The sequence below is a fragment of the Phyllobates terribilis genome, unplaced genomic scaffold, assembly GCF_046119375.1.
Source record: "Phyllobates terribilis strain yellow unplaced genomic scaffold, ASM4611937v1 Scaffold_1__5_contigs__length_1240528914, whole genome shotgun sequence".
Lineage (NCBI taxonomy): Eukaryota > Metazoa > Chordata > Amphibia > Anura > Dendrobatidae > Phyllobates > Phyllobates terribilis.
Window position 1 is genome coordinate 701,458,522 of NW_027362761.1, and position 23,704 is coordinate 701,482,225.

The 23,704-nt window shown below is 44.9% G+C and overlaps 1 protein-coding gene across 2 annotated transcripts in view; it reads left to right on the forward strand.

Annotated features, from left to right (window-relative positions):
- THOP1 (thimet oligopeptidase 1) overlaps window positions 1-16,950 on the forward strand; it is a 182,877-nt gene extending 165,927 nt beyond the window's left edge. For both annotated transcript variants that reach the window (XM_073685650.1, XM_073685640.1), the window contains one exon: window positions 16,555-16,950. In XM_073685650.1, the coding sequence (XP_073541751.1) occupies window positions 16,555-16,713 (159 nt within the window). In that variant the 3' untranslated portion in view covers window positions 16,714-16,950. The remainder of the gene's footprint in view (window positions 1-16,554) is intronic.
- The last annotated feature ends 6,754 nt before the right edge of the window (window positions 16,951-23,704 follow it).

Consider the following 23,704-nt stretch of genomic DNA (forward strand, 5'->3'; position numbering starts at 1 on the left):
GAAGGAATGGAGAAGCACCAGGTCCTTCTTTATACTAGGTTCCACGTGAGAGGCATTAATAACCGCTTCTCCCAGCTTTTCCTGTGCATTCCTGGTGTCAATCCACCCCAGCACCCTTGACTTCACCACTCTCCTCCATGATTCAGTCACTCACGAGGTGGCAGGAGCAGCTGCTTCACGCATGACTGAGCAGGATCCATACAGCCCAGGAGCCAGGTCGAGGACCGAGAGGGCAGGGTAGGCCAGAGCACAAAAGCACTGATCTGTGAGCAAGTACCACTCCAAAACTGCTGCCTGCAGGAGTATACCTGGAGTGAGGGTATACTGATTCCTCAGTTCCGGTGAGATTACGATCAGGATGGCAAGAGAGCAGAAAGATACTTCCTTTCGGGCAGTCATCAGACCATGCCCACCCCCCCACTCCCCATTCATGAAAATGTTAGAACTGAAATCCATCCCGCTGGCTGCATGGATTTATATAGTGTGACCAAGTTGTCAAGCACTTTTCCAAGTGATGCTAAAATCGCTTGGAAAAGCGCTTGATAACCCGCATGCAGAAATGCATGCAAAAACGCTTGACAAACGCTTCTACCTGGCAGGAAAAACGCATGTAAAATCCGCATGCGTTTTTCCTGCCAGGGAGAAGCGGAAAAAATCTGCAGCATTTCTGCATCGTGGGCATATAGCCTTACTGCAGCAGCTGTCCACTCATGGTTCTGGCAGCTCTGCTACAGAGCTGTTCCTGATTATAACCAACACAGTAGAGTTAAACCTTAACTCATCTGCAGTGATGTATGTCAGCTCTGCCCCTTCCACCCCCACCCCCACTCTGAAAGCCTGTGAGATGGAAGCTGAAGTACTAAGAGAGGACAACTGCATTACTAATGTGTTAGTACAACCAGGGTTGCCATCTGGGCATAACTGCCCTTAGCTTCGGAGGGGGCCCGTCAGGGCCCCAGTTCTTCTGCTCACCGGGCTCCAGCGGTAGGATTCTGCTGGTTCAGTAACGTGAACGTGCGTCCTCGGACGCACGTTCACTTGAAATCTAATGCCGTGCGGGAGTCACAGGCCGGCAGCTGACTTCAGCGCGCATGTCGCTGGCGTGTGACGTCACTGTCATGCGCCAGCGACCGTTCTTCAGTTGATGGGCGATCTCGGCACAGCTGGAGCGCGGCAAGGTAAGGAAAAACTTTTTTTTTTGGAAAGTCGCATTATGGAGGCAGGATGGAGAGATATTGCGGGCCGAATGGAGAGACTTGGGGGCAAGATGTGGGACACAAGTACTGTAGGGGCTAATTAAAGCATTTTATTACTGCTGTGATGTATTTTGTTTTTGAGGATACTGTTTTCAGTGGGGGGGGGGTCATGTTACTGTGCAGGGTGACACTGTCCTTTTTTTTCTTCATATGATGATGCAGTGTAGAAGTTGGTATACTATGTACTATAGTATACTATGTACAGAGCTCCTGTGTATAATGCCACTTATGGTAATATTAGTATTGTGTTTATTTTTTTATTCATGATCAGAATTGTAGTATTTGGTCACTATGTTGTGGTAATATGTGGTCTGGCCATGGTGTCACGGTATTTGTCCTTTGTATGTGATATTAATGGTCATTTTAAAAAATGTATGTGACACATTCCCTTACATAAAAATATACCTAAAGAGTATTGACTAGGTTAGAGTAGAGTATGCCCGGCCAGAAGAGTTTACCTTGTCTTGGTGGCTTAAAAAAAATCTTTTGGCTAAAAGAAAAGCTGCTGGCTATGTATGTGATATGGTGTTTGGTGGGAACTATTATTGTGTGATTGGTGAGAACGTGGTGCAGAAGTGGAGTTTTTATTTGTTCACCCATGACAGCACCTCTAGAGAGGGGATCTGCCCACCAGGACAGGAAACCTACTGGCTTAAAAGGGCGCACCTCTCTCCCGCCTCAGTTTGGTTTCCTGTCCTTGATGAGGGGAACCTAGTGCAGGCTTACCTGTATGAATAGAAGATTCTTCTTAGGCCTGGCTGTCCCGGTTAGGTGGGGATTCCTTCTCCACCTCGGTCAGTGCAGGTCTCCTAGGCCTCCACGGTGGGCTCAAGGGAGCCTGCTCCGTGAGCGCACGCTGTTTGAACATCTTCCCTTGCCTGTGGTTAAGCGACTCCGGCGTGGTCCTGTCTGCTTCCTGCTCTCATTTCCTCCCCCGCAGCGGAAGTTCGTCGCGTGGAGGCTGCTGTGGGCGTGACCGGCGGACCAGTTGCGCGCGGTGATTCAGTGATGGTGCGGTTGATGTTGTCCGGAGGTTGCACGCGCGGCCAGTTAGGTAACTCGGCCAACGAGTGAGACGGGACCATTGCACGCTGGGGAGCGCGGCCGGTAAGGGGAGAGAGGCGGTGTTAGTGACGTATCCGGAGGTGGGGCATAAGCTGGTCACGTGCCCTGGGGCGGATGCACCAGAGATGGTGCCCTGACTGATGTAGGGGCGTTCCCGGCTTGGGAACGCCGGTAGTAATACCACACGTCACATGGGGTCGCGTGACCTAGAAGTTTAGGTGCCAGGCTCAGTGGCCAGTACAAAATAAACTGGTTCCACTGAGCAGGTGCTTCCCAGCCATCTGTGTATTCATGATGGAGAATCTGCATGCAGAGCAGGAGCAGGAGCAGCAGCTTAAACATCAGCTGCTGCCTGGGGAGCCCCTGGAGAGTTCGGTGAAACGTTGCCCTCGCAATAGCGATAGATCTGAGAGCAGGTCCAGCCAACGCAGCTCCAGCTGATTGGATGGATCGGCAGCCTCTAGGAAGGATCCCTCGACTGAGAAAGAGCCCTCGTCTATGCCGGTACCGACTGATTGAATATGGGGTAAGTGATCTTCGTGAATGTTCATTTGGTAATGGAGTCCCCTTCTTTCTTTCCAGGGGAAAAAGTGCGTCTCTAAATCAAAGCACAAGGAATGTGCCTTGTGCAAGGCCCTATTACCAGACACTTACCCCAAGACACTCTGTCAGTCATGCATTGACCAAACTGTGGCTGGAGAGACCCCTAATTTTTCGGCAGGGCTGAAATCCCTCATTAAGACTGAGATTACTAAGGCCCTCTCTAACAAAAAGAGACCGAGAGGGGGAAGGGACATGGAGGACTCCCCTTCGGACAGTTCTCTAGTATCCGAGGGTGAGATTTGCTCAGAGGATCCCCCCGGGTCAGCGTCTTCTTCAGATAATGACTCTAATCACTACTGTTTTCCCCTTAAAGAGGTCGACGCTTTGGTTAAAGCGGTTTGTCCCACAATGGGTATTGTGGAAACGAGAGCAGAGAGATCAGTCAAGGACTTAATGTTTAAGGGTCTGGGCCAGAAAAAGAAAAAATGCTTTCCCTTGAATGATGACATTCAAGGGTTGGTACAAAGCGAGTGGAAGAGGCCAGAGAAAAAAGGCTCCCTTCCACCTTGCTTAAGTGAAAATATTCTTTTGAGGAATCATCATCTTCCTCCTGGGATAAGGCCCCTAGGTTGGACGCTGCCATAACCAAGGATTCTAGGTGGTCTTCTCTGCCCTTTGACGACATGGGGGGCATTAAAAGACCCACTTGATAGAAAGGCAGACACCTTCCTCAAGGGTACTTGGGAAACAGCTGCAGGGGCTCTGAGACCAGCGGTAGCATCAGCATGTACTTCCAGATCTCTCATGATTTGGCTGCAGTAACTTGAATCCCAGATAAAGGATAAAGTAGCTAGGAAAGACATCCTGTCCAACTTCCCTTTAATTCAGGGTGCGGCGGCCTTCTTGGCTGATGCCTCTGCGGACTCGGTGAGGTTAGCAGCAAGATCAGCTGCCTTACTCAGTGCTGCTCGCAGAGCCTTATGGCTAAAGTGTTGTCCGGGAGACCTCCAGGCTGGCTGTGAAGGAGAATACCTCTTCGGTCCAGCAATGAATGAAATTCTTGAAAAAACGTGAGATAATAAAAAAAGGATTCCCTGCAATTTCCATGAAAGTTCGTCCGGAGGAAGCCAGTTAAGGATCACGACAAATGCGAAGTCCGCTGAGGGAAAGGTAGAGGACTATTGTTTGGGCCCTCTTCCTAGGGAGCCCCAAAATCGGGACAATGACTCTTTGCCCAGGTGGGGGGGTAGGCTTTCCTCTTTTTTTTTTTTTTTTTTTCCCTGCCTGGGAACGCATTTCGGCCAGTCGATGGATCCTCAGTCTCGTTGAAACCAGTCTGAGGTTTGAGTTTGGATATGCTCCGCTGGAAAGGTTTATGGTAAACCCCTCCGATTCCACCCAGACGCAAATGTTAGCCCTAGAGTTGGAGGTCCAGGACTTAATCCTGAATTAGGTTCTGTGGAAGGCCCTGAACCAGAAAAGGAGAAGGGGTTCTATTCCCCTCTTTTTGGTGCCAAAGCCCGATGGTTCTTTTAGGACCATTATAAATCTAAAATCCCTGAATAAATATTTGAGTATCCTCGTTTAAGATGGAATCTTTAAGTACGGCAATAAAACTTCTCTTTCCTGAGTGTTACATGGCGGTCCTGGATCTCAAGGATGTGTATTATCGCATACCCATTCATGAAGAACATCACAAATACCTCAGGGTGGCATTAAGGTTAAACGGTGTAATTAGGCACTTCCAATATGCGGTCCTTCCTTTTGAACTGGCAGTTGCTCCCAGAATTTTCACCAAAGTTATGGCCTATCTTCAGGAAAGGTATGTGCTCATCATTCCCTATGATTTCCTAATAGTTGGGAGCTCCTTCCACCATTGTGAAAAACTTTTGGGGGAATTAATGTCTGCCTTAGAAAATATTGGTTGGTTGCTAAACGTTCAAAAATCTAGACTACTGCCCATGAAAATCCAACAGTTTTTGGGTGTTGTGCTTGATTCAGAAGTACAGGAATCCCGCCTTCTGAACTCAAAAATTAGGAAAATTCAACTCCAGGTAAAAGAAGCCTTTCAAGCACCATCTGTCTCTCAGAAAGGCAATGTCTTTACTGGGAACATTGACACACCGTGTTATGGGCACAGTACCTTTCCAGGATCCTGCAGTGGGATATCCTGTATAATGAATCAGTCCTCAAGGGACATCTGGAGGGTAGAATGTTATCCCCTCGTTCGACACTGTCCCTTCGGTGGTGGCTGGATGTCCAGAACCTGTCCAGGGGAGTCCCCTGGGTGATTCCATCACGGGTAGTAACAACTGATGCGAGTCCCACAGGATGGGGGGCCCATCTAGGGGGAGAAATAATACAGGGTATCTGGACAAGGAACGAAAAAGTGCTTTCCTCTAATGTTAAGGAGTTGTTGGCTGTGGAATGAGCCGTAAACGGTTTCCTTGTATCCTTACAGTGCCAAAACGTCAAGGTTTTGTCAGACAACCGCTTTTCAGTGGCATATTTAAACCACCAAGGGGGAACCAGATCAAAATCCCTAATGAAAGTCTCAGATCGGTTTTTGCTGGTAGCCGTTTAGCATCTCCTCTCCCTTACCGCCTTACATATAAGAGGAAAAGAGAATACCAAGGCAGACTTCTTAAGTCGAAATACTCTTAGAGAAGGAGATTCGACCTTAAATCAAAAGATCTTCTCTCAGTCCAGAAATGGGGCCTCCCAGTGGTGGATCTGTTTGCCACCAGACAGAATCGGAAGGTGAAGGACTTCTGTTCCCTAAACCCAAGTGAAAATCCCCTAGTGGTAGACTCTCTCCTAATCCCCTGGAGATTCAACCTAAGTTACGTCTTCCCACCTGTGTCTCTTCTCCCTATTGTCATCAGGAAGATCAGAGCGGACGGGGCTCGTATTATACTGATAGCTCCTTTCTGGCCCAAGAAACCTTTGTTCTCTTGCCTGAGGGAGATGTCTGTTTCTGACCCTTGGGTCCTTCCAGAGATTCTGGATCTCCTTTCACAAGGACCAATTTTCCATCCTCCTACTCCGGGTCTACACCTGACGGCGTGGAATTTAAGAGGGCATTATTTAAAAAAAAAATTCCTCAAATTTAGTAGATACCCTCCTATATAGTAGAAAAACTATTACTACAGGTATTTATGCTTGAACCTGGAAAAAAAATTTGACCTTTTCAGGGGCCAACATGGAGGATGGGTCTCCTGTAGGAAAAATTCTAGAATTCCTTCAGAAGGGCCTTGAGTTTGGATTGTCTGCTAGTACCCTAAAGTTTCAGGTGGCAGCTCTTGGGGCCTTGTTTAGCTGTAATCTAGCGGGGAATTTCTGGATATCAAGATTTATTAAAGCATCTTTTAGGTCTAGACCCATTACAAAATCAAATCTCATGCCCTGGGACCTGAATTTAGTCTTAAAAGCTTTGACGAAATCTCCCTTTGAACCCCTAGATTCAGCTTCCCTAAAGAACATTTCCCTTAAAACTGCTCTTCTGGTTGCATTAACTTCGGCCAGAAGAGTGAGCAACATCCAGAGCCTGTCCTCTTCTCCACCCTTTACTCAGATATTACTTCAAACCAGACCCAGCATACCTCCCTAAGGTGTCTACCTGCTTTCATAGAACTCAAGAGATAGTTTTACCATCCTTTTGCTCCAATCCAAAAAACCCAGAGGAGGAGGATTTTTTAATTTTTGCTCACTGCACCCCCATGTCTCAGAGATGATCTCCAGCCTACACTGTGGATTATAACATCTCTAGGTTGGATAATAAATTGGAAAAAATCCGATTACCTCCTTCCACCAAAAAGGTCTTCTCTTTTGTTTCGTGCCCAAACAGTTACATACAAGATCCAACATACTCTAAGGAACTGGAAGACTGTGTCTATAAGATACGCAATGCTAGTCCTGAGGTCCATGACGACATGCTTTCAGGCAGTTCCTTGGGCTCAGCCCCTTACAAGAGTCCTGCCGAACTTAATCCTTTTTATGCTGAGGCCGATCTCCAGGTTCCCTCAGCAGAAGGATCCATCTACCTCATCCGGTAAAGGTGTCGCTCGGATGGTGGCTCAACCCAGAAGGAACAGCCTAGATTCAATATTCCCTATCATCAGTAACAGACACCAGCAAAAGGGTTTGGGGAGCTGTTATCTCTCAGGTGGCCCTTCAAAGTGTCTGGCCTAAAGACATGTGTGAGGACCTGGCCACTTACTAAATAGTTTTCCAGCACTGAGCACCCATTTTCATCGATCTTATTTTTGTATTTTGTTAGAAATTTGCTTGCTGTGTTTTGTTAGTGATTTGTTTGCTCATCAGTTCAACCTCAGGTATCTATTCCATTCACTGACCATATCTCCGAGACCTTGGGCCATTGTTCTCTCCGTCACCACAGGTAGTCTCACATGCAAACCCAGGGGATGGGTTCCACCTGAGAAAATATCTCCACTAAGGCACAATTAGCTGGGGGAGGGAGGGGTGAGCTCTTCTGCCGATTCAGGGGGCTGAACCCTGTGGAGGAGAAAGAGAAGATTCATTGCTAGTTGGACGGAGAGCTGGGTGGTATCACGTGCTGCGGTCGTGATATCCATCATCTGAAGGAGCATATGCTGTGACTGCCACTATACTGGCAGGCGATACAAAAAGCTGTGGGGGACAGTGGGTATCACCTGGTACGGGGCAGTGGAACTACTGATCCCAGGTTGGAAATTCGAGGACTAAGAGAATTGCCTGTTGGACATTTACCTGGAATTGCTGTTCACCGTGGTCGGAAGGAATAAAACTATTTGCATCGATAACCTGCCTAGTTGATTATTAAAATCCACAACCGCACATCTTTACAACATGGATGAGCAATCCTCAAACTTCACAGAATTAAGACATCAGCGGAGCAAAAAATTCCGAAACCTACGGGAAGTCTCGGCAAGAATCTTTGGCTGAACAGAACCTCCTGTCCTTGTCGGCCCTTCATCTAAAACAGAGGTCTCAAACACACGGCCCGAGGGCCGCATATGGCCCCTGAGGCTGCCTAGTGCAGCCCGCAGGCACCAGAGCCCCCGTAAGGATTGCGGCCTGGTCGTCCTGAGGGCCGTCTAAGTCAGTGATTCTTTTCAGTTGAATGTTCTACAAGCTATGGACCAGCATGGGCCATTACTTACTACTAGATGGGGACCGGGATGGGCACATTACTGCAAGTTGGGGACCGGGATGGACACATTACTGCAAGATGGGGACCGGGATGGACACATTACTGCAAGATGGGGACCGGGATGGACACATTACTGCAAGGTGGGGACCGGGATGGACACATTACTGCAAGATGGGGACCGGGATGGGCACATTACTGCAAGATGGGGGCTGGGATGGGCAGAATTACTATATGGTACTAATTGTAAGAAAAAAATCACTGTATGTGCCCTATTAGGGGACACAAAAAGGAAATATAAATTGTAAAAACTGTAAACTTGTAACTATAAAACTGTACCATAGCCCATAAAATGAATGCCATTTAAAAGAATAAAATAAAGCCAACAATGTTAAAAAAAAAAAAAAAAAAAAAAAATTATCAAAAGGGTGTACAGTAAAAACAATATGGTATTAAAAATGTCATAACATCCTGCAAAGAATGCGGCCCTTAAAATTCACATTTTTTTCTATGTGCGGCCCATATACTTAGCCGAGTTTGAGACCCCTGATCTAAAAGGTTCCGAAAATATTCAAGCAGGCTTCGTAAGCAGAACAGATATACATCAAGGAGAACGGAACCTGAATACCCAAATTTTTCCAAATGCTAGCCAACAATGGGGGCTATCAATAAAGATCTTTTTGAGAATCATGAAAATGCAAAAGTAAGTCTTTATTTCTCCCTGAAGCCGAACAATGCTGCGGCAAAGTTACTCATTTGACCACCCTTGGAAGTTCAAGTTGGCTTATGCATTTCCACAAATTCACTTGTTTCCAAGAACATAACAAAAAAACAGTATGGAGAAAGTCAGGACCATTCTGATACCTCCTCTGTGGCCAAAAAGAAGCTGGTTTGGTGCACTGAACATCCTCAAGGTAGAGGATCCTCTAGTCCTTCCTCCAAACCATGACCTTCTACATCAAGGTCCAATATATCATCCGGGCCCCCAGACTCTGTGTCTGGTTCCCTGGCTTCTGAAGCCTCAATCCTGAAAGCTAGAGGCCTCTGACAAACCTCATACGTACCCTGCAGAAAACTGGTCACAAATTCCATCTATGGCAAAATATGGAAAACCTTCACTTTATGGTGTGGATCTACTGCATTAGATCCATTTCATCCAGACATAGTAAGGGTATTGAACTTTTTACAAGAAGGTCTGTCAAAAGACTTAAAACCTAGTACCCTTAAGGTACAGGTGTCGGCCTTAAGTTCATTTTTCGAATGAAATTTGGCAGATCACCAATAGATAAAAAGATTCTTGACAGCATCCTCTAGATTACACCCAAGGAAATCTAATGTAATTCCATCTTGGAACATGAATGTCATACTCAAAGGTCAGATTATCTTGAAAAACTGCTTTCCTGGTGGTATAGGAGTCTGGGAGATCCAGGCCTTATCCATTAGGGAATCCTGAAAGAAAGGGTAGTACTCTGCCTAGACCCATCTTTTTTGCTCAAGGTGGCAACGGATTTCCATATGCCCCAGGAAATAATCCTCCCTTCCTTTTGCCAAAATGCAACGGGCAGCAGAAATGGAGTTTCATTCTTTAGACGTCCACAGAACTATTCTCTACTATCTAGAGCAAACAAGCATGGAGGAAGGATCCAAACCTTTTTGTTCATTAAACATGGATCATATAAGGGGAAATAAACTTCAAAAAGTTCCCTGGAAAATTGAATCAAGGAATCGATCTTAGACTCATAGAGAAGCCAAGACCTGTCCCCTCCTGAATCACTGAAAGCTCATTTCACCAGAGCTATGTCTGTCGCCTGGGCCGAAAGAGCTAGAGCATCCAATGAGCAGACCTGCAAAGCCCCGCCACCTGGTCCTCGGTCCTTACCTTTACTAAGCATTATAGATTAGATTTAATGTCTCTAAAAGATTTAGCCTTTGGTAGGAAAGCCCTCCAGGCAATTGACCCTCCCTAGCGTTATTCTTTGGTATTTCTCCTGTGATGCTGTCGTGGAGGGGATTTGAGAAAATTGAAGCCAAATTACTGGTAAGTCTAATTCTAAGAACCCTCCACGACAGCACGTATAGTTTTCCCACCTTTTGTTATTTTAAGGATAATTGATTCCTTAATGTTAAATATTGGAAGCATTCATACTGGTGTGGTCCTTTTAAGAAAAATAGCAAGGATGCAGGGAGGGGAAGGGCTATTTAAATCTTTGTTTCCTGTCCCTAGTTAGGATGAGGAGGCAACCTCCTGTGCTGCTGCTGTTGTGGAGAGTTCTTAGAAACCAAATTACCGTTAAGTCTAATTCTGTTTTTTCATTTACTCACCAAATGTTATACAATACTGTGAATTGGATAAAATGTTCACTACACCCTCAGATGAGTACTAGTCTATTCCCACCAAAATGGTGCTCCAAGATTCAAATAGCGCTTCTTCCCTTTCAAGCCATGCCATTTGCCCAAACAGTAGTTTTACCCCACATATGGGAGATCGCTGTCCTCTGGACCACACAATCTGTTGTGCAATTTCTCCCATTACTTCTACTTCTCTTGTGAAAATTTAGGGCTGAAGCAACATTTTTGTGGGAAAAATGTAATTTAGCATTTACATATCCCAATGTTATAAAGTTCTGTGAAGCACCTGTGGGATCATGGTGCTCACAGCAGCTCAAGATAAATACCTTCAGGGGTTAAAGGGGTTTTCCAACAAACAAAAGTTCATTTTAATCAATGGCTGTGTCTGACCATGTACGGAACATACCACAATACAATAAATATACTACAAATTGTATGGTCCATATTGTCCTCTTGCCCTTGTGAAAGTGAAACATTTGGGGGCTAAAGCTTTTTGTGGGAAAAATTAACATTTTCATATGATTGGATATGTCAAAACAGTGGAAACCCCCCACAAGTGACTACATTTTGGAAACTTAAAGGGGTTTTCCCATGAACAAAAGTTTAATTTTAATAATTGGCAGTGTCTGACCGCGTACGAAACATACCACTGCTCCTGGGCAGGGGAGGAAGCAAAAGACAATCCAGACATTGCAGCAGGAGATCGCAGATGATTCATTCTGTGAGGTAAAATATTGTTTAAAACAGACAGAGAAATGTTTTACCACACAAAATGAATTTTCTGCGATCCCCGTGCTGTAATGTCTGGATTGTCTTTTGCTTCCTCCCCTGCCCAGGAGCTGTGGTATGTTTTGTACGCGGTCAGACACAGCCAATTATTAAAATTAACTTTTGTTCATGGGAAAACCCCTTTAAGTTTCCAAAATGTAGTCACTTGTGGGGGGTTTCCACTGTTTTGACATGTCCAATCATATGAACATTTTAATTGTTCCCACAAAAAGCTTTAGCCCCCAAATGTTTCACTTTCACAAGGGAAAGGGCAACAGGACAATATGGACCATACAATTTGTTGTGCAATTTCTCATGAGTCCATATATACCCCATGGTGGAAAACTACTGTTTGGGCACACGGCAGGGTTTGGAAGGGAATGCAAAATTGGCTGGAATATGTAGCGGACTCCATGTTGTATTTGAAGAGCCCCTGACGTTCCTACACTGGGGAAACTCCCCCATAAGTGACCCTATTTTGGAAATGACACTCCTCAAGGAACTTATCTAGGGTAGTGAGGGAGTGCAGTGAATGGAAAAAGTGAAAATATGGACGTTTTAGCTTTTTTTTGTTATTTTCTAACGTGTAGTTGGATTTTTGTTTTTATATTTTGGTCTAACTTTTATGAATTTCATGAAATCAAATAATGTATGGAGGTTTTAATTTTAAATTGGGGTGGGTGAAGGTTTTTTTTATATTTAATATTTTAAAAAGTTTTTTTTCTTTGAGAACACTAGGTCTGGATGCTGCTGTTAGACATCTGATGGGTGTGCTTCGGGCTCACCTACTAAGCTTGCTCCATACAAGTGCACCCTGGCAGTGATTTACAATTACACCAGAGTCTGCAAAGGGGTTAACAGAAGGTGCAAATCCACATTAAGTGTACAAACACTTATGTGCCTGGTATTGCAGTGACCCACAACCAATTAGTAAATTCACCAAATAGTTGGTACTCTGCGTACATCAATCATTAAAGGGCTAATCATAGAATGTACTGAATTAAAAATAAACTTTTATTAGGTAAAATTGAGTGGTATAGACAAAAAATGACAAACTGGCAGATAAAACCAGTTCAGAGGTTTCTACATGTTGGATTTACAAAAGGTATTTCCAATAGCCAATCAACAATAGGCACTATAAATAGCCAGCAGGATACCCTAATGCAGTGATTTTCAACCTTTTTTGAGCCGCGGCACACTTTTTATACTTAGAAAATCCTGGGGCACACCACCAACCAAAATAGCACAAAATGACACTAAAACAGTCATAGTATACATATAGTTAATAATATAGATTCTAAATTTATTTTACTCACTCAGTGTGAAACCTGGGCCTGTTTCGATAAACACAAAAGGGATATCCTGGCAGGAATGGTGGAAAGACACACACGAAGCTCTTCCTCAACAGTTCTCAGTTTCTCCCTGTTTTTAGTTTTTATCGCAGTCAAGCTTGAGAAGCCCAGCTCACATAGATATGTGGTTGAAAATGGGAGCTATGTCAAAATAGCTTTGTTGGCCAGAATGGGGAACTCCTTGGCAACAGATAACCAAAAACTGTCCAAAGGAAGATCAGCAAACTTTAGCTTTAAACCGCGATCTTGCTTCAGTTCAACGAGTTCCTCATGCTCCTTTAAAGTCATGTCCTTTCCAGCATCGGATAATGAGCTGTATGGGTCCCTAACCCAGTCAAGGCATTCTGTGAAGGCTGAAGAGAAATAGAACGATAACTTCTCCTCAAGAGTTTTCAAATGTCTGCCAATCGCTTCGCACATTGCAGCAGTATTGTCATCATGCAGTTTCTCTTTGAGTGGGAACATCTGAAGGTTGCCACCCTGCACATGTTGTTGCCAGAGCTGCACCTTTAAACGGAATTCGTTAATTTTATCAGTGCTTGTAAGCAGGTTTTCATTTCGACCTTGCATCCGTGTGTTTAGTTCATTCAGATATTGAAATATATCAGCCAGGTATGCCAGCTTTGCACACCACTCACCACTTGCAAGCAGCTTTGAATAATCGGACCTCTCGTTTGTAAGAAATATTTTAAGTTCCTCTCGCAACTCATACACACGGGCCAGCACTTTGCCGCGTGACAGCCACCTGACCTCCGTGTGGAGCAATAAGATTTTATGTTCCGCTCCCATTTCTGTACACAAAGACGCAAATAAGCGACATCTCAAAGGTCGCGTCTTCACAAAGTTCACTATGCGCACAACATCATCCAACACAGGAGCTAGATCTGCTGGTAAGGTCTTTGCAACGAGGGCCTCACGGTGCAAGAAACAGTGGGTAGCAAGAACATCTGGGTTTCTTTCTTTAACCCTACTTATAAAGCCTTTGATGCGCCCGACCATGGCTGCGGCTCCATCAGTGCAGACACCTGTGCAGTTTTCCCATGTAAGTCCACTTTTATCAAGATATTCCGATGTGACTTGGAATATTGCCTCTCCTGTTGATTTTTCTGTCAGTGCCTTGCAAAATAGGAAGTTTTCTCTAATGGCTTCACCATCCACAAAACGCACATTGGCCAACAACTGACAATGTCCACTGATATCCGTCGACTCATCAAGTTGCAAGGCAAATTTCTTACTGATGCGCACCTTTTCCAAAACAACTGTTTCAATGTCCGCAGACAAGTCATCAATCCGTCTGGCAATTGTGTTATCAGAGAGAGGCACTTTAGCTATCTCTTTAGCTGCTTCAGGGCCAAGCATCTCATTTACAATAGCTTTACAAGCTGGTAGTATTAATGTTTCTGCCACAGTGTGGGACTTTTTTGATTTAGCTATGAGTTCAGCAACAAGGTAGCTAGCTTTGAGGGCTCTCTCATTTACCTTTGTGCTTTTTCTCAAAAAAGTTGCCCCTTTCTCATTGTACGTAAGCGTACAAAATACTCCATCGGTTTATTTTGAACGGAAGGGTGTTTCGTTTGGAGATGGCGTTTAAGTTTGCTTGGCACCATAGCGCTATTGGAAAGCTTCTCACCACACACCAAGCACAGTGGTGTTGGTGCTGTCGCATCCCCAGTGGAAGTAAATCCAAATGAAAGATAGCTTTCACTGTATTGCCTTGAGCTCACCGTCTTGTCTTTTTTTCTTTTGTCGAACTCTCATACTAGGGCCTTCATTTGGGTTAGAATTGTGTCCAGGGTCCTGTTCGGCATTTGCCTTTTCCATTCTCAAATACTTCTCCATCACTGCTGAGATAGTGTGCGCAGCCACACACTAAAATAGAAGAGTATTACATTATCTGCCACACTTAAAGGACCTCTGCTAGGCATATTTCATTCCTGAGGGCTTAAAAAGCAGCTCTCGTGGTGACAAGAAGCTGATTTAAACCCCCCAAGAGTGAACTTCGCGAGAGCTGTATGTGTGTGATAATAACTTATATTACTACGGCCTGCATTTCCTGCCTGAATTGACACTAGTGACGTAGCACTCAGCTTTCTCTATAAGTAGAATAGAGCCGGCTGCCAAGTGCTACGCCACTAGAGTCAATTCAAGCAGGACATGACTGCTGAAGAACGGTACTAATATAATTTATTATTCCATACATACAACTCTCACGGAGTTCACTCTTGGGGGTTTTAAATCAGCTTCTTACCACCACAAGAGCTACTTTTTTAGCCCTCAAGAGTGAAATATGCCTGGCAGAGGTCCTTTCAATAAATTATTTATTTTAAAAAAGTGAAATAAAAAAAGGATAACCCTCTCATATATTCAATCCCATGTAACCTCATAAATACAGTCCCACGTATATGAGCACATGATTATCAGCATCATATACTGTGGTGACGTGCACTGTACACAGCGCCACAGTATATGGTGCTGATTATTATGTGGCTCATATACTGCAATATAAAGGGGTACAATGAGAAGTACTATGGCCATGAGGCCAGAGTACAAGTGCCAGCTCATATACTCAGCATATGAGCTGGTACTTATAGTACTCCAGCCTCATGACTATAGTATTTCTCATTTTACATTTCTCATTGTTATATGAAGTATACTACTGGAGTACTAAAAGTACCAGCTCATATGCTGAGTATTCTGCCAACAGTTCATATACTCAGGCAAAAGCTCATATAGTCAGCATTATTGGCGGGCATTACCTTGGCGGCGGGCAAATGCGAGAGTCTCTCCGCTCTCAGGATGACGCGCCGGCCTCGGTGACGTCATTAAGTCGCGCGAGGTTCAAAGCTTGCGCATGTGTTATTGTACACGTCTCCTACATTGTAAGAAGGCGTGACTGCGCATCGAGCGCATTGCCGGGAAACAAAACACAGGGGGCACCATAGTTTGGGGAACTTTCCCCGCGGCACACCCGACCATGTGTCGCGGAACACTGGTTGAAAATCACTGCGGGCCTAATGTATACCTGGAACACTTTGCATTGCCGTGGAGGTAGGCAACCGGCATTCCCGCTCAACGAAGGCTAGCCCTGTTGTGCCCTTTCAGCACCCAGTGCACCCTGTGCCTCATAAGACAGATTGACATCATGACAAAACAGCAAAACCGATAAGTTATGTTATCTATAAGTGGTGTTCTTGGAATGCCTTCTTTTTTTTTTTTTCTAGAATAGTGCCTGTGTTATCTAGACTAGAGATGTATCATATTATCTAAACATCTAGCACGGACAATCAGGGCAAGTGAGGGCAAACCACTGTGGAACAAGGGCGCCAAATCCCGTATTACTAGGGTGCCAACCTCCGCTGCTAGGCAGGAACAGCCTACTGAACATCCTAAGGCTAAATGGAATTAATGTTTGTGATATAACCTGGGATGGTATACATTGATCCTAAAAACACAGCATAACTCCTTCTGTGTATATGTAAAAGTTACATATTTATCTATTGTCGCATATTCCCGCACACAAAGGTTAATGATATTTTAAGACTGTGGGATCTAAAGTGTTCTCTATATGTCCTGATTTTTATTGCTGCTAAATCATTTAAATATCTATTTGCAAAGTTATATTAAATCAGAAGCCCTACTTATTTTTTCACTGTGCACAGGGGTTTATTAGGTGTATTTTAATAATGTTCTAAATAAATAATATATATTTTCTAGGGCTTGCTGTCACTGAAAGCAACATTTCCTATACCGATAACTGAATTACCTTTTTCTTTACAACTAAGGGCTTTAAGTCCTTTAAGTTCTGCTATAAAAAAAAGTAATGTAGGATAATAGGCCAGTTCGCATGAGCTCTTTGGGAAAGAAAAATCACAGCATTCAGCTAGCTTTATCAGGTTCACAGATTAGTGAGTGCCGAATGGCACAATGCACATGCACCCATCAATTATGTGGATGAGTATAATTGAGAATTTACATCTTTTTTGTGCGGTCTTGGCCCAAGTCATATTCTATGCATGTTCTATGTAGATAGTAATTGAAAGGTTTATGCTTTTTTTTTTTCATTCCTTTTTAGGTGGGTTCTGACTACAGAAACTGTATCTTGAAGCCTGGAGGATCTCTAGATGCTAGTGAGATGCTACGCAATTTCCTTGGTCGTGACCCAAAGCAAGATGCATTCTTTCAGAGCAAAGGACTAACAAGCGTAACCTGCCCTGTGCCATCAGCTTGTTAATAAAGTCGCATCCATGTGGACTAACCAGATCGCTTGAGATTCTTCCAAGTGGATGAACTGTACTTTTTGGGAGATGTAATGAACCCTACACTTATAAGTATGAAATTTATGTGGGTTGGATTATTAATATTTTTTGATGACTGGAGTTAACTTGGACTCCTACACATCTACTCTCTACTAGAGAAATGGTCTAATGCTTTCTTCCGAATGAAATAAAAATTTGTACCAAACTGTGAATTATTTTTTTTATTCCTTTTGAAAGACAAAGATATACTGAAATTTGTTTAAATATTATCCTACGCAACTTTAATGTGACCATTCAGCTTCATTCGGCAGTATGATGCTTTTATTTTTAAAAGCACTGTATAGGAGTTGCCGCTGAAGACTAAAGCCCCCGTCTCACATAGTGAGATCGCTGCTGTGTCACGGTTTTGGTGACGCAACAGCGACCTCACCAGCGATGTCACTATGTGTGACACTTTGCAACGATCAGGCCCCTGCTGTGAGATCTCTGCAAAGTGTCCTGGACCATTTTTTGGTCGTTGCTCTCCCGCTGGTCAGCACACATCGCTGTGTGTGACCAGCGGGAGCAGCGATCAGGCTGGTAACCATGATAAACATCGGGTTACTAGGGGCACTCGCTCACCTAGTAACCCTTTTGTTTATCATGGTTACGAGCCTGCTAAAGTGAGCGGTAACCTCCCGCTCACTGTAGCAGAGTGGTAACCATGATAAACAACGGGTTACTAGGTGCGCGTGTGCCCCTAGTAACCCGATATTTACCATAGTTACCAGCCTGCTCCTGCTTCAGCAGGCTCGTAACCAGGAGCAGGACATCGTGGAAAGATTCTTTCCACGATGTCGCTGCTCCCCTGATCGTTGGTGAGCCTGCCTGTTTGACAGCTCACCAGCGACCACATAGCGACGCAGCAACGATCCCTGACAGGTCGTATCGTTGTCGGGATCGTTGCAGCGTCGCTAAGTGTGACGGGGCCTTTAGAGGGAAGTCTGCAGAGACTAACTGTGGACATGAAATCTCCTCATGCCATCTGTGCTACATGGAGACAGAAAGTGATGGGAACGACTTCAATCACAGAAGATGTCAAGTATAAGGTACCTGGATGTAATTGTTTATTTGTGATACTGACTACTTTTTATCAGTGCTGTGGTTCCTGTTTATTCCGCAGTCTGATGATGACTGTTAACAACTCCTCCCAGTATCTCTTTACCATTGTTAAAAACATACTGGGAGTTGTAGATTCATGCGATACAGTTGTCAGTGGGGTTGACCTAACATAGCTATTGATCGCTGTACTAAGCTTGTTGATTTATTCATGTAATAATCGTGGTTCTGTCACTGTATTCTGTAACGCTTATGCTGTCGTCCCTGTGTGTTCTTTCTCCCTCATTCCGGCAGGGATGCTGACATACTCACCGCCCCGGCCGTATGGCAGTGTCCCCATTCCCTGCTACGCTTCCTGCCGCTCTGGGGCAGCGCATGCTGCACAGATCTCACCGATTCTTAAATGGCAGCGTGCACACTTTGTAAATGCCTCCAGGCAATGGCTGGGAGGCATCAAGTATATTAAGCACACTCCCCTGTTGGGAAGTGCCTGAGCAACCCCTGTAGTTTCCCTACCGTGAGTGTGCAACTATAATGTTGCCAGGTCCCTATCCTTGAGTTGGTGTTTGAACCTTACCGGATTCCCGAGACCCATGTAGTAACTGAATCTGAAAACTGCTTTAGCTGAACCTGAAACTGCATCCGTGCTCCTTGAACCTGTAGCCGCACCGGCGGTATCCAAACCACCAGCACCAGTGTCTGTCCTGAGTAGCATTCCAGATTCCATACTGTCAGAGCCTGTTCCAGTATTCAAATCCTGTCCTGCCAGTGACTCAGTGCCTGCGATCTTAACCCCTGGGGTCAGCAGCTGAAGTACCGGGGACTGCCTAGGAGGGGCACTTGGTGGCTACCAGCAGCTGAAGTCTAACTCTACCATCAGGAGCTCTAGCGAAAGCCAGGCAGCTGCTTAACTACGCCCCTCCCAGGTAAACCCGGCCTGTGGCACGTGTGTGACAGTTTGCTCAGGCCATTGGCTCCACTGATCCCCAGACCTCTTCACACTTGGGGTTGTATCAAAAGTTGTCCCGCCAGCGAGATCAGCAGTAAAAAAAAAAAAATTTTGTCCCATTTCTGGACAATGGATGTCCGATTGTAGGCATTGATGTTGGCTACTTTGTCCCCTAAAGCCCAAGTTGCAGCAATTGCGTCTGTAACTACTCAGCCTGTGACTTGAGCTCCTGGAGCTGAACCCATCCTGTCTGCTCTGTCACATTATGACTGGAATCCTAAACTGTGCCGTGGGTTCCGTAAACAGTGCACACAGCATTATGAATTATTGGCCCATCAGTTTCCCTCTCATAGGCTTAAAGTGGGATTCCTAATGCCCTACCTAGCAGAAGATGCCCTAGCGTGGCTCAACCTTTTGTGGGAGAGAGGGGATACTGTGACCTCGGATCTGCAGGACTTCCTGATGGCCTTCCGTAAGGTCTATGATGAGCCAGGTCTTGAGTCTTCTGCTGCATCTTCCTTGCTCAGGTTCCTGGAACAGACCAGAGAAGTGATTCGTGAGAGGAAACAGTCACGTCTGGCCCCGTCCTTCCAGAGACTGCTTGTTCCCCAGCCTTTTTTGACATCTGTCTTCTCTGAACCCATTCAAGTTATGTTAGGCTGGCTGAGCAGCAGTGAGAACACCGTCATGCCAAGGATCAGTGCTACTGGTGTGGTAGCACGGAATATTGCACCTGCTCTTATTCGTATAGGTCTGTGAAACTCCAAAGACTAGGGCCTGTAGGAGAGGCTGCTCTAGGCGAGAGTAATGCCTCTCCACCGTTGATTCAAACTATACCTGTATCATGAGCTGACGTCTCCGAAGAGAGAGAAGCCGAGACGTTGCCTCCACACGGGTCGGGCGATTGTCCCATAGACCTGCTCCTGGGATCAACTCTGCCTCGAGGATGTATCTTAATGAACACCAGTTTGAAGATTGATCCACAGAGAGTATCTTCAATTAGCAGGTGGACTGCTGATGTAAACGTCAAGTTGGATGTGCCAGATTCAGTCTGCTCTGAGGATGTCTTGGTGGTGAGAAGCATCTTGGCTTTGAAGAAGGTGAGAGGTGAAATATTTCTTCTAGTGGACTGGAGAGAACATGGCCTCAAAGAGTTCGTGGGAGTCCAAGGAGAGTACTGATGCCTCACGTCTGCGGAGATTCCTTGTGGACTTCAAGAAGAGGGGGCGTGTAAGGAGCTGGCCACTGACTAAAGACTAGGAAATGGTGCTCCGTGCTAGAAAAGTCTCTATCAATATTATAATTGTGTTTTTATTAGAGATTTGCTGGCTGTGTTTTATTAATGTTCTGCTTGCTCGTCAGTTTATGTACACTAATTTTACTTGTAAATTGTCCAGCATTCCAGTAATCTCATCAGTATCTCAGGAGCCTTAAATCATTGTCCAAACAGCAACTAGGCCCATTGTGTGAGTGTTGATTGTAGCCACAGTGGAGCCGTTACCACAGGGGGTCTTACATGCAGTCTCAGGTGAAGGCTCCTGGAATATTCTTCATTGTTTCAGCTAAAAGCAAATGCTTAAGGGGGGAGGGTGTTATCACTTCTGACCTTCTGAGGGGGCTGAACCCAGAGAAAGAAGGAGACATGTTTAGTGGGGAGTTGGTGGAATGATGTCGAAGAGAGGATCTAATCGGAGGACTGACTGGGCTGGGTAAATGTGCAACTGGATTCCTGTGCTTCTATCGTTTTATCTGTCATATGGAGGATTGTGGACGGAGACAATTGTATTTTGGACATTTACCTGGAATTGATGTATTACCTTGAATGTAAGGAAAAAAAAAATTTGTTGCATTAACCTGCCTAGGTGATTATTAAAAACCCACAAACTCAGATCCTCAAAGGGCGTAAAGGATGATTTTGAGTGGTGTGCACGGAAACCAACTTTGAGCGGCCATATTGGAAAATGGCGGCCAGATGCTTTTTTTTTTACCCATAACTTTTGAACGGATGATCCAATTTTTTTTTTGTTGTTGTTTTTATTCTAAAGATCTTTTCAAACTGATTTTGTTTTTTATATATAAACTGTACTATTTTTTTTCCCAAACTCAATTGTTAATTTGTGATTAATCATATAATATTTTAATACTGTTTTTTAATTACCTTTGAACTTGATTGTTTTCTGATTTATTTAAAAGTTAATACTGAAACTAATCCTCCTTTTACAGGTTGAGACGTTCCTAAATTTTGGTATATCAAGTACTTTAAGGGGTTGTCTGGTCCAAAGTGATAAGTCTTCAGTCATTCTGTGTGACTGCAGATTTATGAATCCCCCCCCTTCCCCAGCGCAGGCACTGTGCACTGCAGGGATTCGCCGGTATGAGACCCGGGACCAGAGGTTATGTATATGTTATACATACCCGCTGCCATTCAGCGCCGCCTCGCTCCATACAGTTGTATGGAGCGAGGCCACGCCCCATCTAGTGACGTAGACGGCCAGTGGGCGCGTCCGACTAGAAGGCGCGGCCTCACTCAATACAAATGTATGGAAAGCGAGGCCGAGACCACTGGGCGGGGGTATGTAGAACACATGCATACCCTCCGTTACCGGGTCTCAAACGGCAAATCACAGTGCCTGCGCTGGGGGGAGGATTCACAAGTTTGCAGTCACAGAATTACTGCAGGCTTATCACTTTTGACCGGACAACCCCTTTAAGAATTCCCAAAGCTTTCAAGATGAAAAGATGAATTAAGTTGGTTGATGGTAAGTGCTCAGCCCATGACTTAAAATCAAACTGGGAGCACTGCATATTTTGCCAGACAATGAACAATGAGAAATTCTCTTGTCCCGCTGAATGGGAAACACGGAATGCAGCGGCTGGATATGAGTCTGTTGAAAAGAATCTTTTGACTCTTCAAGCTGTAGAGTCTTGCTGCAGAATTTGGATCACTGCAAAGATTGGATGATGGTAGTGGCTTAAAAGAAACTCTTGAAATATAACGTGCGTTAAAATCAAAAGCAGGTTGATCGTGCAACCCAACTTTGGGAGAAGAGAAAGAACTTGGTTTGTTCATCACGGAACAGTTAGAAGTTGATCTAGAAAGCCCTCAACAAGTCGTTTCACTTGCTGATTCCTATGTAGCTACATGGGCTATGGATGCTATATATCATGCTCACTAGTTTATACAAGAAAAATGCAAAGCTCTTATTCTGCCCAGTTTGATTGGCAGGTAGGAATACATAGGCATGCGGTGGCAGAGCTCATGGCCTTTATTAAATAGAGTCTAGAGAGCGAAGAATTTTCTTACATGCAGCCCATGGTGTGATGCAAGGACATAAACAAATTCTTGTTAGAAGTGTAGGCACAGATGTCATTGTTTTTAGCGCTGCACTATTCCACTGTCCTTTAATTGTAATTTGTGAGTTGCCTTTGGGACAGGGAAAAACTTCAGTAAACTTGCTATAACTGCCATGGCCAAATCACCTGAAACAGAAAAATATAAGGGTCTGCCAGCTTATGCATTAATTGGCTGTGACACTACTTCCAAGTTTTCAGGAAGAGGTAAAGTTATTTGCTGAGCAACATGGAACAGTTACCCAGAAGTAACAGATGCTCTGTCAAATGCCCCATCAGTTGAGGAGGTCCAAGCTGTGTGATGCTATCCATTGAAAGATATGTCATTTTACTGTATGACCGATGTAGTCGAGAGCCGTGTGAACAAAACCCGGCTTATAATGTTTCCTCAGAAGAACGAAGTCTTGGACAAAATACCAACAACATTTTATGCACTTCAACAACATGTCCTAAGAGTCGCATATCAGGCAGGCCATGTGTGGGGTAAGGCTCTACAAATGGCTTCACCACTACCCAGTTTGGGACTGTTTGGCTGGACACGAAACAGCAGTTCAGAGACTTTGCAACTAAAGTGAATTACACAAGCAGCTGCTGATTCAGAATCCATAGAACTAATTCAATGCAAGTGCAAAAGGTCTTGTTCTGCCTTATGTAAATGTGTAGAAATCTGATATACCATGCAGTGCCCTTTTTCTATGTGGTGGCTGTGAAGTAGATTCCGAATGAGTTTCTTCCACCCCTGAGCCTGTGTCACTTTGAGGTAATAACTCTTGAACACTTCAACTGAGATTTTTTTTTTCGTAACATATTTGTTCGATATGACAATATGGCGTTGATTTGTGCAAAAAATGGAAATTTGGCGAAAATTTGGAATGCTTTTAATTTTCATGCCCTTATATCAGAGATGTGTCACATAAAATAGTTAAAGGGGTTGTCCAATACTTTATATCCCCCCCCCCCCGGGTCCTCTAAGACTTCTTGTAATTACCTTGGACATAGCACCACCCACAGGCAGTGTGTTATCACTGGGCGGCGCTATCACTGGCCGCTCACAGGCATCACAGGCAGCCGGCTCTGACATCCGCTGATGTCATGCAAGTGCTGGCAACAGCCGGGGGTCACGATCTTCCTGGTTCCACGGTGGATGCCAGGCTGTGGGCGGGGTTACTCCCCTGCGTCATACACAGGATCCACCGCACGCTCTGCCTCTCCCCATTCATTAGGAAAGCGCGGGGTGGATGCTGGGTGTGACGCGGGGGGTAACCCTGCCACAACCCAGCAGCCACCCCAGGGACCCCAGCGCTGAGTCACACCTCACTTGTTGTGATGTCAGCGCGGGGTCATGTGATGCCTGTGAGCGGCCACCGATAGCGCCACTCACAGGCATTATCAGCAACAGAAGGTATTTACAAGAAGTCTTAGGGGCCCCCGGGGGATACATTGGGGGGGGGAAATAAAGTAGTGGACAACTTTTAAAGAACATTTCCCAAATGTCTACTTTACATCAGCATAATTTTGGAAACATTGGGGTTTTTTTTGGTTAGGAAGTTATAAGGGTTAAAAGTTGA